The sequence below is a fragment of the Sinocyclocheilus anshuiensis genome, unplaced genomic scaffold (assembly GCF_001515605.1).
Source record: "Sinocyclocheilus anshuiensis isolate Anshui unplaced genomic scaffold, SAMN03320099.WGS_v1.1 scaffold961, whole genome shotgun sequence".
Classification (NCBI taxonomy): Eukaryota; Metazoa; Chordata; class Actinopteri; order Cypriniformes; family Cyprinidae; genus Sinocyclocheilus; species Sinocyclocheilus anshuiensis.
Window position 1 is genome coordinate 1441234 of NW_015557049.1, and position 17593 is coordinate 1458826.

General features: G+C 35.7%; 1 protein-coding gene across 1 annotated transcript in view; it reads left to right on the forward strand.

Annotated features, from left to right (window-relative positions):
* The window catches only part of LOC107676373 (regulator of microtubule dynamics protein 2-like), a 35030-nt gene extending 18521 nt beyond the window's left edge, over window positions 1-16509 (forward strand). The window contains exons 7-9 of the mRNA XM_016470894.1: window positions 10040-10138; window positions 12064-12117; window positions 16433-16509. Of these exons, the coding sequence (XP_016326380.1) occupies window positions 10040-10138; window positions 12064-12112 (148 nt within the window). The 3' untranslated portion in view covers window positions 12113-12117; window positions 16433-16509. The remainder of the gene's footprint in view (window positions 1-10039; window positions 10139-12063; window positions 12118-16432) is intronic.
* The last annotated feature ends 1084 nt before the right edge of the window (window positions 16510-17593 follow it).

Below are 17593 nucleotides of genomic sequence, written 5' to 3' on the forward strand. Positions count from 1 at the left end.
GGTGACGAAATTTCAACTGAAACAGGAAGACAGGTGGGACATATCGAGCAGCCCCACCCCCTTTTTAAAATAGCCAATAGCGTTTTGTTTATATCTGTTCGGGCCAGATCCGTTGAGCTCGGTAAAGCCGCATTTGACAGCCACAGTCTAATAGATTACCCCCTAGATTCAATATGAAACTCGTAAAACAAAATAGTGGTCATAATCGTGCTGTGGCTGTGTAGTTGTAAAAGTTTTTAATATATCGCGCATATGATCCGCTCCGTGTGATCGGGTCTCTGGACCGGAGCCAAAGTCCGGATCAGACTGTGTGTGCTGCCACGGTCCGCGTGAAGCAACGTGAAACCAGACCTCATTTGCACCAATCGAAAGCATATTTACACTGTCTGAATCGTTCCTTATCGCCTACATTGTGCACTACGAGCCATTCACTGTACAGGAAATACTACACTGTGAACAAGTGACCGGTCTCAGCCGGCACTTCAGCGTCTATTTATAGTGCAGGGGGCGGGTGCTTCGGATACTAGAGAGCATTTGACTGGTCAGAAGATTTGATATGAAGATGACGTTTTGGCGGAAGTGACGAACTGCAAGCTTTGAATGCTTATATCTTCTAAATGCGAATTTTGTCACTGATTTGGAGCAAACTGCCTTATAGATAACCTTAAGACTAACATATTGATACTAACACCCAAAAAACTTTAATTTTGATTTCATGGGGACTTTAAGATGTTTGATTTTTATTTATTTATTTATTTTGATTTCTGGATGATAAAAATGGCAAAAAAGATTTAACAGTGGTTAAATATGGCTCAGGTCCGTCCTTCAAAGTAAACCTTTGGAGGTTTTCAATTTTTATCATGCGTTAGTTGAAAATGATAAATCTGATCTCTTAGAACAGTAATGGTACACCTCTCTTCAACAAACTGCTTCATTTGCATTCTCATAGAGACTTAGCAACTGCATAGCAATGACCTGGCAACCACACAACACTTTAGTCGTCAGTCGTTTTGTCTTCAGTAAATGAAGTTTGGTAAATCTTTTCTGAATTAACTTGTATTAGAAAGTCCTGATACAATGTACATCTTCAACTCTCTTCATTTTTGTCATTGTCTCATGGTGAAAGCTGGTCATTTATTCTTCTATTCTGCAACATAGCTGCAGAGCGGCATTTTGACCATGAATGGCAATGGCAGCTCTTGTCATTGAGACTTTATTGAATGCTCAGCCAAAGGTGATGAGAGAGAACTTTCTGTTCTGAACCGAGAGGTGTCTGTCGATCAGTTTGACTCTTAGACATCTTTGTTTGTGGCCAGTTGCTCAACGGGTTTCTCTGCCCATGAGGAAAATACTGATTAAACTTACATAATCTTCTGGCAGCCACAAGTCTTAGTATTCGGCTGATTGTTTTTTTTTTTTTTCCGTTTTTTTTTTTTTTTTCATTTGTTTTTGTGTGGTTTGTGTTTGTGTATGCATGAGTGTGAATGAGTCTATATAATATTTCAACTCACTGAAAGGACTCTAAGCTCCTGTCAGAAACAACCCTTGGCCAAACCACACTTTTTCTTATACAGTCCCTTCTCTCCCTCTTCAAGTGTCATTTTCATTCTGGTTTTTGCTCTTTCGCTCTCTCGCTTTCATTTTCTCCCACACACACACACACATTATACACACAGAATAAACTTTACAGAAGTTTCACTCCAGAACACTGGAAACTGCCTGAAGCTCACAAAACCTCTCCGACCTGTTCTGAGCATGAATAATTACACTAATAGTGTAATAAACATCTGCTTGTTTTCTTTAACACTCTTGGATATCATGGCCGATGAACTCGACATCGTCTGTTTCAAGACCAGTCACAAGTTAATATTCAAATAAATGCTAGAAAGAATAAGTTTGAAAATGCACAACGTTTTGCACACTTTGCAATTTATTTGTGGCCTCTGGACAGTAAATTCATATGAGATTTGTTGGCCTATTTCTCGTGTGTGGATCTTATTTGTTCTTTGTTCATTTTGTAATTTAGCCAACACTTTTATCCAAAGCGACAAATTATGAACATCACAAGCAATTTATGATGCAATGTTTTTTTATTTGATCTAAAATACAGTAAAAACAGTAATATTGTTAAATTTCGCTCTCTCGCTTTCATTTTCTCCCACACACACACACACATTTCAACATAGAATAAACTTTACAGAAGTTTCACTCCAGAACACTGGAAACTGCCTGAAGCTCACAAAACCTCTCCGACCTGTTCTGAGCATGAATAATTGCACTAATAGTGTAATAAACATCTGCTTGTTTTCTTTAACACTCTTGGATATCATGGCCGATGAACTCGACATCGTCTGTTTCAAGACCAGTCACAAGTTAATATTCAAATAAATGCTAGAAAGAATAAGTTTGAAAATGCACAACGTTTTGCACACTTTGCAATTTATTTGTGGCCTCTGGACAGTAAATTCATATGAGATTTGTTGGCCTATTTCTCGTGTGTGGATCTTATTTGTTCTTTGTTCATTTTGTAATTTAGCCAACACTTTTATCCAAAGCGACAAATTATGAACATCACAAGCAATTTATGATGCAATGTTTTTTTATTTGATCTAAAATACAGTAAAAACAGTAATATTGTTAAATATTATTACAATTTAAAATAACTGTTTTCTATTTGAATATATTTTAAAATGTAAATTATTCCTGTAATGGTAAAGTTGAATTTTCAGCATCGTCAAGTCAAGTCACCTTTATTTATATAGCGCTTTATACAATCCAGATTGTGTCAAAGCAGCTTTACAGTGTTAAACAGGATAAATAAAAAAATAAAATAAAAATACAAATATTTGATTGGTGGTGTATTTTACATATTGCATATATATTATTGCATGTATGTTACAATGACTGCATTTACAGATAGAAATCAGAATTTGATCATATTGTTATCAGTATTCCTCAGCATCATTCTGAGTATTAAATACAGTTGACAGATGAGAAAATTAATAGTAATTAATGAGTTAATTTAAATTATGCTAATTACATGTATAAGTAAGTGGCATGTAAAAGTACATTTTGACTTTCTCAAAGTGTAAAAATAAAAATTTAACTGAATTTGTTGCAGGCCATTCTGGTGAAGAATAAATAAATCAAATGAATTTCAGTACACTGCTGCCTTACAAGCATATCTGTTGCTGGTATATTTCCACCGGTATTGCTTTGATACAGTATTTGCACATTCTTGTTCACAAAGTATCCACATATGGTAAACAGTTTTTATTATTGGGGATGTTTACCCATAATGCCTCTGTGGAGGGAAACCCCAGATTCCTGGAGTGAGGAGATGTTGTCAGATGTGTGACGTGCTCATTCAGCCAGCAGAACTTCTGCCACTGGCTTCCATCACTTTGCTGTGGTTAAATGTTCAGGCCTCCAGGCATTGCCAGAACATGACAGCAATGGATAAAAACGCTTCAGAAACCAATCTGTGAAAGGAGGGGTGAAGGAATTAGCCCCGGGAACATTGAGCAACCTTCTCCCCGCTTGTACTGTCTCTGCCAGCAGTTGTTATTCGTAATCACTTCTGGTATGTATTCATGTTGCTTCAATTCAAATGTATTTGCAGTTCATCAAGGTTTAGACGCACTAAGAGCTATTTTTGGTGGTCTCCAACTTTGTCCATTCATTGAAATATTTTTATAAGTAATCAGGATTGTGCTATTAGTTTTGACTGTTTTCACTTTGTTAGCTCTGTTCAAAAAGCAGTTTCTATTGTCTACATAGGCAGCATGACTAAAATGGACCCTTATAAGTGACTGGTTTGGAATGCTATGCACAGGTAGCAACAAATTGCAATCAAATAGTTTCAGATTTTGATATCGGCATGTTGCAAAGCTAATAATAAATTTGTCAGTATTGCACAAAATCTGTCTTTATAATCCCCTGTCATCTTGGGTAACTTATTTCAGGATGTATTTGATGCCGTCTTGGAATTCGGCCATAATAAGGTTGCAAAGAAGATATAATGTTGCTGCCTAGATTTTGGAGCAGCCGTCATGTCAAGAGCATGCCTATGATTACCTCAAAGTGCTGTCTATGCAGACAGCACACTTAGTTTTGGAACAGTGCTGTTGATTTTAAGGCATTTGTCATCTTTGCCCTCCAGAGATCTCATCGCAAACTTTGTGATCTTCTGTTTTGGTTGGTCATCCTATTTTTGGTGTAGAGTGTTCAGTGTAGCTGTCCTTCTCTGCACCATTGAGTCACAGTAGCCAGACAGAGAAATTGCCAAAACTTGCCCAAGTTTGCTTTGGGAGAAAGTAGGTGAAATATGTTCCTACACTGTCTGTTCTGCAGCGATGCCAAGCTCAAAGAACCAGCTCCTCAACAAGGTGATGCAATGTTCATTCTCAGTCATCCTCTATGAAAAACAAAAACCGCTGTTATTCAGTTCATAGTCAGAATTCTGACAAACAGCATAAAGTCTTAGTCCACATTTCAGCTTTTTCTGTTCACCTTGACAGGAACAGACAGTTTGAGCAACACATAAAGTGAGTTTATTACATCTTACATGCAGTTTAGCAGAAACTGTGTAGAATTTCTGTAATGGTCTATAGTTCTTATTTGGATGACAATTTCTGATCACACAGACAATTTAGAAAACAAAGCGGAGTATGCTGTTCAATTTGTACAAATATAGTTTCATTGTCAAAAAAAAGTTCGGCAAAAGGCGGGATCGAACCCGGGTCGATCGCGTCAAAAAGCCAACGACACGCGCTTATCCAACTGCGCCACTGGAACTGATGTTTTACAGCCACTTTTAACTAAATGTAAATATACACTCCGTATTTTTTATTCCATAGTAAGGGCAATTCATACAATACATTTAAACTCAGCTACTTTAATATCATCTCCGAACTTTCTACCACGACTCTGCTGTTCTTCGGCTGGTTCTTCCCAAACCAAGTAATGGCGTTGTAATCCCAAACCAATGGCGCTGTCTCAATTTACTATACCTACCTCTTCCGGTTTGTATGATTTGTCGTTGTGTTTTCTGACTTGTTAATTTGTTTTAGGATTTGTCGTTGTGTTTTCTGACTTGTTATTTTGTTTTCGAATTTGTCATTGTGTTTTCTGACTTGTTATAATGTTTTCTGAATTGTTGTTGTGCTTTCTGAATTGTTATTTTGTTTTTTAGACTTGCATTTGCCTTTGTAATTTGTTATTTTGTTTTCAGAATTGTGATTTGTTTTGCACTTCTTGGGCACCGTACAAATCCAAAGAGATATTCTTTATCGAAGTTAAGACTCTGCCACGCCCCCCTAAAACGGCTCGTTCTAACACGCCCCCACATATCTACCTCACTATGTGGAAACGTAGTTTACCTTTTTGCTGTGATGCAATAAATGTCTATTGTAGTCATATTTAGCCTCTTTTTAGCAGCTGCCTTTTTCGAAACAAGTAAAAGCTTTAAAAATGTTACAAGTGGATATTACTGACATATGTCTTATATTTTGAGCTTGTGTTAACCACAGACCTTTCAGACATTTAATCAAAAACCCATTCAAAAAACCCATTGACTTCAGGATGATGGATCTGGAAGTGCTAAATGCAACTCTTTTCTGGGTTTTGGCTTACAAAAATATGTCATCCCTGCAGCTCCATTTGTTTAGCCTTGTAAATGCAGTTTGGTTTCCAGATTCCAAAAAACTCTGTCCTTACTCTCGAAGGTTGCAAAAAGTCAGCCAATCAGATTAGATCGTGCTAGATTGAGAAGTTCAGCTGGTCAGTGAACAGACTGTGGGTGGTCCGTGGACGTGCCGCTTTTTGTTACTTGAATCTCTTTCTGCATGCATTTAATTTTACTTTATTTTGCAGCCTAAACATCAACAGACGTGGCAGCGCGGGGCGTGCATGAACTGATCATCTCCTCCACATTAATACCAGTTTCAGCACAAAATAAACATGACTAAACATCCGAAGGTAAGTTAAAAGAAAGAGTACAACTTTACAATCCGTATCCTTTCTCATATAATCGCTCAATCAGTGTTTGATTTACAGAGTTGTAACACCCCCAGTTTCACCAATCAGGGATAAGATAGGAGTCACATGATCATTTCAGTGTGTACCCACATGGATGGTTATCAAGGCTGGAAATAGACATATGCCAATTTTATAGAGAAAAAAAACTGATTTTGAGGTAAGAATGTAATTATTATTTTTTTGACCAAAACTATATTTTGTGTAGTACTTAAACTATTGCTGATACAATTGTTTAACTTATATTAGATTAAATTGTAGTTTCTCAGGCAAAATGTGATGCATTTTTCACCTTCTAATTTCAAACCATTAAGCTAATACAGCTAGCTAAACAATGACTGACAGGGGTGGGGTGGGTTGTAACACATCTTTAAAAGGTGTTACAACCATCCCCTTATATGAAACTGAATTTTTTTTCTTTTTACAATTTTACAGAATGCCTAGACAGTGGAAAAGAAAGACACAGAGAGGTGTGCCGGCCAGTGTTTTAAAAAAAGGTGTTTGATGAGGTCACAAAGAAGGGAAAGTCAGTCAGATCAGTTGCAAAGGAAGCATTCTGTCAAATTAATTCAGTTTATTTATATAGTGCTTTTAATGATGCCTCAAATCAGCTTACAGAGAAATATAGCTGTGAAAATGAAATCTTTATTTAGTAGTTCCATTTAAGCTTCATTATATGCTTAATTTAAATGTGTTATGTCCCCACCACACTCAAAAAAAAAAATAATATTTTAAATGACTGACAGGGGTAGGGTGGGTTGTAACACATCTTTAAAAGGTGTTACAACCATCCCCTTATATGAAACTGAATTTTTTTTCTTTTTACAATTTTACAGAATGCCTAGACAGTGGAAAAGAAAGACACAGAGAGGTGTGCCGGCCAGTGTTTTAAAAAAAGGTGTTTGATGAGGTCACAAAGAAGGGAAAGTCAGTCAGATCAGTTGCAAAGGAAGCATTCTGTCAAATTAATTCAGTTTATTTATATAGTGCTTTTAATGATGCCTCAAATCAGCTTACAGAGAAATATAGCTGTGAAAATGAAATCTTTATTTAGTAGTTCCATTTAAGCTTCATTATATGCTTAATTTAAATGTGTTATGTCCCCACCACACTCAAAAAAAAAAATAATATTTTAGTTGTTTGCTCAGTTTACTTAAATAAAATAAGCTAACACAACACAAATCTTAAGTTTGTGCTCAGTTGTCATTTGCACAAAATTGTATTAAGTTAAATTACATTTGTAAAATAAATTACAAAAACAAATTACATTTGTAAAACCATTTGTGTTGGGGCTACATGAATCATTTACGTCGCATTGACTGAAACTGGGCAGTGGATTTCTAGTTCCCAGCATGCTTTTCATAGGTATAGATCAGGAGAGTAAGTGTTGAAATTAAGTGCTGTTTAATGTGTTTTTTAGTAAAGGGAAAGACCTATTAAAGTTTGTTGTTCAGTTATATTTGACATTTAAAAGAGTTTGTCGAGTTTTGAGGTTACCATTATGCTGAAGTGTAGACCTTGTGGTTAGGCTATGGCTACATGACCTCAGACGATGACAACTTTTGTGTTGTCTGTATGGAGCCATTTTCCAACACAAAGCCAATGGAAGTGTGGGTAAAATGTGCTCTATGCAGTCTCTGGGCCCACCAATCCTGCACTCCAGGATTAACAAAATTCATTTGTCACCATTGTGACTCTTGATTGAGAATTCAGACATTGATGCACAAATGTGCACACATTAGTGTTAAAAATAAATATGTAAAAATGTAAAAATAAATAAATAATGCCGTTAAGCAAGTTTGTTCTAGTAGAGTAATTTACACACACATGCTCACACTCGTGAGTTAGACAGAAAGTGGAGCTGAGTTATGTTCAGTCACAAAGAAAGACATTGTAATGAGTTCTTCTTTTGGATTGTTTCAGTAAACCTATTTTTTTTAGCATATTGCATGGTGTGGCTTCTGTTTTTTTCTTCTTTTGACTAATTGTTACAATTTACCCCAGTATGTGTTACATCCTACCCCAGCAGTGGGGTAGATTGTAACAAAGGCACTCCATGTATTTGACATCAACTTATATGGGGTGTGATATTCTTGCAGAGGTTTCAATGGGTGCCTTTTGTAGTACACAAATGTGGGTACATTGTATAAATGTTTGAATACTCTAGCTTGAAAACTCTGTGAGTTACAGATGCTGAAGCAAAGCGTGTTACAACCATACCCGGTCTCCCCCTACCTCATTAATCAGATAGAAAAATAAACTGTAGAGAGGGGCATTTTGCTAAATATATGCACCATATATCATTCATTATAAATTTTACTGTTCTTCAATGTTTAATTTATGTCTGAATAAATCCATTAAGTTTTTATGACAGCCACCATTATGTTTATATTTAAAAAAACGAATTGAAGTAGAAATATTATGTAATTGTAACTTTATTATGTAAAAAAACTTCATTAAGTGTAATTTTAACAAATCAGTCAATTTTAACCTTCAGTATTATAGTAATGTAGTACCAACTGACTCTCGTGTATATTTTACAACATTAGTTGAGAGATTTTTTTTCCTTGAAGAAATTTGGCATGTACTGTACCTGATATATATCCAAAATAATCGATATTGAATCGAATCGAATCGCAAGCTTGTGAATGAGAATCGAATCGAATCGTGAAATTTGTGTCAAAACCCAGCCCTAAGAGCTAGTGTTCATAATCTTATCTGAGATGAGAGCAAATGGAATGAGGGTAACACACACACACACACACACACACACGCGTATTTCATAAGAGCAGATCAGTCTCTGATACACGTAGCATTTTATCTTAGCTGTCAGCTAGATTTCCAAACACCCACACACCTGCAGAGCCCATGCAGGTGAGCTAGCAGAGAGAGAGAGAGGAGCTGAATGACAGATGCGTGTGGTGGGTTTTTCTATGTTCGTGCGAGACAGTTCAGCAAAAATATTTGCGCTATCTCAGCTGTAGAGATCAGCAAAAAAGACAAGTCTTGCCAAGAAGCCTCTCACTCTCTTCCTCTCTCTCTTTCTCTCTGTCTCAAGGATCATCTGGATAAGGCAATTGAGTTGAAACCTGAAGATCCTCTGTCATATTACTTGCTGGGCCGCTGGTGTTATGCTGTGAGTGACAGAGCATTTAATATTAGTGTGTTTGGGGAAATTCATGACATTGTGTTAGTTAAAGCCTGAATCAGGGTTCCCACGTTCAAAAAAAGCCTGGTAAAATCAGGGAAATGTATTTATTTTTTCTCTTTCAAAACTGGAACCGAATATAGAGAATATATACTAGTAAAGTTTGGGTTTGAAAAGATTTTTTAATCTCTTATGATCACCATGACTGCATTTATTTGATCATATGTACAGTAAAAACAGAAATATTGTGAAATGTTATTACAATTTAAAATAGCTGTTTTCTATTTCAATATATTTTAAAATGTAATTAATTTGAAAAAAGTCTTAGTCCAGTCTTCAGTGTCACATGATCCTTCAGAAATAATTCTAATATGCTGATTTGCTGCTCAATGAACATTATCAATGTTGAAAACAGTTGAACTTCTTAATATTCCTTGGTGTATAGAAAGTTCAAAAGAATGGCATTATTTTAAATCTTTTGTAACATTATAAATCAATTTAATGTATCCTTGCTGAATAAAAGTACAGATTTCTTAAAAAAAAAAAAAAATGTTTTGAACAATAGCATGCATATTTATTGTGAGTGCAGTCTGTTTAAATAAATAAAATACAATAAAAGTCTTGGAAATTCATTGGTCAAAAATGTGTAAACCCTGACTAAATGTGCTGCAAAAATATTGTTTTTAATTCTCTCTCTCTCTCTCTCTCTCTCTCTACATACATACATACATACATACATATATTATCTATTTATTATTTATTTATTTTTTGCAGTCAAAATGCTTTATTGCCCATCTGCACATTGATAAAGGACGTTCTTGGTCATGATTCTCCATAAACATATTGTATGTGCAGGTGTCACAATGTACGTGGATTGAGAGGAAAATTGCTGCTACTCTGTTTGGAGAGCCACCCAGTGCCACAGTCCAGGACGCCCTGCAGAACTTCCTCAAGGTGGGAATCTGATCACTGGCCTCTTTATTTAGAGTCCAAACAGTCAAATAAATGTATGAAGTGTATGTTATGAATGTTTGGGAAGCTGACATGACAGTTATTTTACTGTGCTGAGAAAAAAAAAATGTTTTCTTTAAATTTTGCTGGATGCCAAATTACAAATTTAATTTTATGAACATGAAATATGGTATTTAAGGTTAAGATCAGTTTTATAGCCCTTTTGACCTTGTATTTATTTGATTCATTTGTTAAATTTAGTTAATATTTGTCATTACTTTTTTGAGTTAGACAGATTTTTTTTTACTACTTGTCTCCTTCTTGCCTTCTTAACTTCAACAACCTCAGCAATGAAATCAACCAATCCAGTGTCTAGATTTTCCTGCCATAGGCTGTGCAGAGATTCTCTTAGTACAGTATGTGCTGCAGAGAGATTTGTCTTCGAGGTCCCAGGTTAAATAACAAACCCTGATCATTTATGAAAGAGCTTGACCTTTGTTCCTACATTCAGTGTTTTTACAGAAGTTGCTCTCTCCTCTGATGTTCTCCTGTCCTTTGTATCTCACCCATCACTACTTATTTAAAGGGTCTGTGCGTAGACTTGTTGCACCCTGCCAATACAACACAACATTCTGTAGAGTTATACAACAGCATGACTAATTAAAGGAGAGAAATGGGGAGTTGTTCTTCGTCATAAATCATTAATAGTCTAATTTTGGGCAAAAAATGGACACCAAGCAAATATGCTTAACAGCTTATGATCAAATAACATGATGTATCTTCATCTACACACTGACTGATCCACCTTCATAAAGAATCCAGCTTTATATGCTACATGTCCAAAAGTATGTGGAAACCCCCTTCAATGTAATGGGTTTCAGCTACGCATGTTACTAGTAGAGTAGGTGCATAAAACCAAGCATCAATACAGCCATGCATCTCCTTGGACAAGCATTTTTAGTTGAATGTAACATACATGGTACTGCATGATAATTTACAAATCTAGTGGAAAGCCTTCATAGAAGAGCAGAAGCTGGAAAATGCATTTGGTTTTAAATTGAGATGTTCAGGAAGCACATACACTTCTGTTCAAATGTTTGGGGTCAGTAAGATTGATTGATTGATTTAATGAAATTAATGCTTTTATTCAGCAAGGATGCATTAAATTGGTCAAATATGACAGCACAGACATTTGCATTGTTACAAACAAGTCAAATAAATCAATTTGAAAAAAATAAAAAAAAATTCAAATAAATGCTTTTTTTTTTTCAACTTTCTATTCATCAAAAAATACTAGTTAACATTGATAAATAAAATACATTTTTTAAATATCTTAAAGAAGTGGTTAATTTAAATTGTCACCCTAGAGGAACTTTTAGAAGCCAGATCAAATATTAGATGTACATTATTAGATGTGTGTGAAAAATTAATATAGATTTTCACTGTAAATCCTCATCTAGTAATCATAAATAGCTGAAAAGGAATGTAAATATCATTCCAACTCTATTTATCAAAAGGTGTAGGAAAGCTGTAGTTTTTCCTTTGTTGAAAACATAAGCTCATATATGTGGCTACTGCAGCGTTTATATTTCTTCTGATTGTGTAAGTGTCGTAAATGCCGACAGCGTTATTTATTGCTCTGATTATAGAGTGGAAGTTTACTGCCTGCAATGGTAATTGTTTAATATCTCATTTAATATGCAAAGTGTTGGAGAATGTACCCTAGACGTTTGCCTGCCAGCAGTGCAGTCAAAAGAGAGATGTGTTTTTGATGATCTCATTTAATTAACTACACCTGAAATGCAAAAAATCTGTTACATTAACAGTCTGTGTTTATATATCAACAGTCTGTTGTCAATAAATAATTTCAGTCTGCCTGTGGATGACAGATTGCATTTGCTAACTTTGTTTTGTGTTTAATTCTACAGGCAGAAGAGATCAGTCCCAAGTATTCAAAATTCAACTATGTGTTTTTAGCCAAGGTAATGACTCTTTTGCTTGAGGTCTTGACTATTTTATTAAGGAACTTAATATTAATAAAAAAAAAAAATGACATTGGGTATTTTGCTGGCTCTTTTCTAAACCAAGTGAGTTGCCTTGTTTACTACCACCTACATAGACAGCTACCTTCCAAAGCAGCATATATTAAGTATTAACCAATATGGAATGTTCTACTTGTAAAAAAATAAAAATCAAATAAATGCCATTAAAAACAATAATCAAATAATCTTAAAAAAAGTATCATGGTTTTCACAAAAAATATTAAACAGCATATCAACATTGATAATAATATGAAATGTTTTACCAGTTATTTTAAATTGTTATAATATTTCACAATATTTCAGGTTTTGCTGTATTTTTGCTTGTTGAGCATAACTGAATTAAGTGTTAAAGGAGACATATTATGCCCCTTTTTACAATATGTAATATAAGTCTCTGGTGTCCCCAGAATGTGTCTGTGTAGTTTCAGCTCAAAATACCCCACAGATCATTTATTATATCATTTTGAAAATGCCTATTTTGAGTGGAAGCAGAAACACGCCGTTTTTCGTGCCGGTCTCTTTAAATGTGAATGAGCTGCTGCTCCCCGCCCCCTTTTCATGAATAGAGCTGCACCATTACAGCTCGTACCTGCTAAAAACATCTGTTTTGGTTCTGATTATCATGTTTATCGCGCTGAAATCATGCGTTTTAAACCATATTAGTTTAAACTTCTGATATACGGTTTTCTGAGTGCACACGGACAGAAAGCGGCTGTCACAGGCATGTGAGTACTAAACTAAGTTCTCATTCACACACAAGTTTACGTTAAAAACACACGAGTTACAAAAACAGTCGGTTATGTCAGTGGAGGTAAACGGCTGGGAAATAAATCGCATGTTTATTTTAGATCTGTGTGGCAGCAGCAATATACAGTAAATAAATCAATAAATCCACTGCTCTCTTGTCTTCTCTGAGGCTGGGACTCTAAACAGTAGTGGCAACGTTTACATGCAACCAAATAATCCATATGTAATCGGATTGATGACTCAATCGGACTGAAAAACCTTCATGTAAACACCTTAATCGATCCGATTGAGCTCGATCAGAATGAAATTTCGATCGGATTGAAGGGGGTGGTTTATTCCTTTTCTAATACGATTGAGAGTGCATGTAAACACTTGATCGGATTGAACCCCGAAACTGAAAGGACCGCGCATGCATGTGCAATGACGTAGAAATAATGTAATGATGTATGACGAGCAGAACCAGCGGTTCTTCCTTTTGAATAAAGTGTTGTATAAATGCATGTCCTGTCATTACATTATTCAGATTTGAAGCTTGTGACATATAAACGCACACATCAACCCGATCACTTTATTTAGTGTTCATGTAAAAACACTACATTCAGATTCATCAATCGGAATGAATTCAGTCTGATTGAACCAAAAATTGTGCATGTAAACGTAGCTGTTCTGTGGTCGTCTGTGCAGCCAAAGACAGAATGTTTTGCTCAAACTTTCGCCATGGCATTAGAACTGGTACACCGTTGTCGCTTGCGAAAATTGCGAAATGGCGCCGTGGGTGGAAACTTACAGATTAAGGGGCGGTAATATTATAATGAGATCCCTTTGCCACGTCACAAGACAGAATGTTTTGCTCAAACTTTCGCCATGGCATTAGAACTGGTACACCATTGTCCCTTGCAAAAACACAATGATGGCGCCGAGGGTGGAAACTTGCAGATTAAGGGGCGGTAATATTATAATGAGATCCCTTTGCAACGTCACCAAGGGAGCGAAATCAGACGTGCTCGTTTTCTCAGACGCTAGCAGAAAAAGGCTTACCAAAACAAAGTTACTGGGTTAATCTTTTTCACGTTTTCTTGGTTGGTAGATGCACCGGGGACCTGATTATAGCACTTAAAACCTGGAAAATCAGATTTTCATATGTCACCTTTAACAAATGAATATCTGAATTAACCTGTTAGCGTTCCACTGTACCGCCCGCGCGGTACACTGCATATTTTTGAGGGTTAAATTCGTGACATACAACAACTCAAAAAAAAAGAAAAGAAAAGAAAAGCTAAACATGTCACATGTCTTTGGAAAGCTGAGATTCTTGTGATTATAATGATGCAATTAGATCATTAGATCATGCATTATAAGATACAATCAACACAGCAGGTACAATCAGTGTCTTTGTCAGACCGCCAACAAAGCTTCATGCTGTGATCCCATTGTGTTTTCCGGCTAATAGCTCCCAGCTATAGTCATCTGGAGGCATCTGTTTACAAAAAGAAAAAAAAAATGTAGGTGGAATGTTTTTTTCCTTTTTCAGTGTGTTCAAAGTTCTGTTACTCAATACCAGTAAGACTTACTGGTTGTTCTGTTTAGGAACAAACCTCAAGAGTGTTACCTTTCAAAAGAGACCAAAACCATGCATATACTCCAAATGGTTCAAGAACAGCATGCAATTTACTTTGGGTATGCTTTTTTTTTCCGGCAAATTTTACAGGAATGCTAAATGGTTAAGTATTAACTGCTATGTGCTTTACAAAAAAAAAAGAATAAAAAAGACTGAAATCTCCTAAACTATTTGTAATGGTTACATTTTAATAACATGTCAAATCCACATTAAAATCTCACAGAAGTGGGATCATAAATTTTGCTGCTTCAGCTCAAATTAGTCTAAAACGAAGTAATTTTTGCAGGCGTGCTCAGTAGAGCTGAGCGATATAGCTAAAAAATTTATCAACGATATAATGTTTCATATCGTTCGGTATCGATAATTATTGAACATTTTTATAACCTTTTTTAAAACAAAGAGCAATAGAAAAAAAAATGTATTTAACCACTGTATTTTTAAATTAACCCAATTTATTGAGACAAACAACAAATATTTTTTGTTTTAACAGTCAAACAGACAATAAAAATTAAACAAATATCTAATTTCTAATCTAGTTTTATATGCAGATTAAATAGGTTTTAAGGAAACTTTTGGCTTGTCTCCCGAGGCCACAGGAGGGCGCAATGAGCAAAATAATGCAGCACATTTAAATTGTCAACGCAAGGAAATAACTGTCTATAAAAACATGCATTACGTCTAAATTAACTCGTATAAATCAAATATAAATTCATGCGTTGCTTAATACAAAGAGCCGAATCGCCATTCACACAGATTGCATTTAAAGACATGAGACGCAGTGAAAAGGAATAAACCTACACAAATTTGCGACGTGTTTTCTAAAAGTTTCAACTGTTTTAACTTTGCATGGTTACATCTCTTGTTTGAGACGCGAGTGCAGCAGTCATATTTGTCCGTCTTAAAAATGCGCTGAATATGCGTTCTGTGTGAATGGCTTGGTTTCGGTTTTCACCTAATCAAGATCTTCTCCGCATTGAGCTTCTATACTTCTCTAATATTTTGAATGAATAACGCAGCAGCGGTTAGTCTGTCTTGTGGGGTCAACTGGACAGACTAACAAAAACAATAAAGTACGACAAAGACACTTACATCATCATCACCGCATCTCGTGTGCCTCTGATGAGGCTCCCTCACGATGCACACCTAACATTCGATTGTACCATTTTTGAATTCAAATTCAAATGTTTAATTCACAATCTCCTCATCACAGGCAGGCACAGCACACACGAGCATGTGTTCGTGTATGCTGTCTGCTTGTCACTCATAGCACGCGCCTATATTGTGCGCTATTTTGAACATTTTTTCTATAGTTATCGATGATGGTGTACCGTCGATAAATACCAATACCCTTTTATCGCCCAGGCCTAGTACACACCACCCAATATTTCACCAGTTTTTGACTCTTATGATGTTTTACTGAACATTGTATGCATAACACAGCAGCGGCGCATCTCGTGGGCTAGACTTAACATAACATTAAAATGCAACAACGTCACATCATTATCACCGCATCTCGTGCGCCACTGATGACACTCCCTGACGCACTCCTAACATTCAAATCCAAATGTTTATTTTAAATTCGACTATATTAATTTTTTTTATTCACAATCTCCTCATCACAGGCAGGCACTGCACTGATGTTCGTGTTTGTATGTGCTGTCTGCGTCACTCATAGCACGTGCCTATATCGTGCGCAATATCGAACATTTTTTATATCGTTATCGAAGAGGGTGTACCATCGATAAATATCGATACCGTTTTATCGCCCAGGGTACCCACTGTATATTGACACACGAGATAATGAAAATGAGCCAGTAAAGCCTTAAAGGAACATTGAGAACATTGTAATGGTTTACTGTAACTGCACCTATATCATGTTTCTCTTGTCAGTGTTACAAAGACTTGGGTCAGAGGAGTCAAGCCCAACAGATGTGTGACGCTGCCTCTACAATGAGCATTGAGACTAATGAGGTGTTTTTCTTATTCTGTTGAATCTGATTTATTGTAGGTTGAGTCTCTTGTCATTGTAATTCTTTATTTTTTTATTTTTTCTTTGAAGGATGAGGAAGCACAGAAGGAATTGGATGCTCTTGTCGCATCACTTTAAGTCTCCAACAAAAGGCAACAAAAGCTGTCTGGCTTTGTGTTTTGTCTCTTTGAACTGGACTGTAACTGTTTACCCACAAACCAACATATGAACTACTAATGTTGGCCAGGCCATGTGATTTACTGTGCCTCTATTAAAGGGGAGCCCAGCAGCAATGTTTTGTTTATTTTTATTTTATGCACAAAGTACTGTATATGTTTTGCAGGACAATTTCTTTTAATTCTCTTTTACCCCCACTGCACTGATGTTCGTGTTTGTATGTGCTGTCTGCGTCACTCATAGCACGTGCCTATATCGTGCGCAATATCGAACATTTTTTATATCGTTATCGAAGAGGGTGTACCATCGATAAATATCGATACCGTTTTATCGCCCAGGCCTAGTGCTCAGCTAATGTTTGCTAATTACAATTTATATCTCATTATTTTTAATCTCACTGCAATTCAAAAGTTTGGGGTCAATAATTTTATTTATTTTGGGGTTTTTTTGTAAAGAAATGAATCGTTTTATTCAACAAAAATGCATTAAGGGCACATTTTAACTTTTATTCATCAAAAGAATCTTGTAAAAAATGTATCATGGTTTCCACAAAGATAACAGCACACAGTTGTTTTTGACATTGATAAAGTACAATTTAAAATATATTCAAATAGAAAGCAGTTATTTTAAAATGTAATAATATTTCAAATAATCACTTTTTACTGTAATTATTTTTTATCAAATAAATGTAGCCTTGGTGAGATTAAGAGATTTCTTGAAAAACCTTCTGACCCCAAACTTTTGAACTGTAGTACAGTATATAATTGACATTTGTCTAATGTCTTCCACCAAACTTCAATGGATTTTTTTTTTCACAGAGCTTTAGATAATCTTACATATGTATGCAACACACTTACAGTGGGTACGGAAAGTATTCAGACCCCCTTAAATTTTTCACTCTTTGT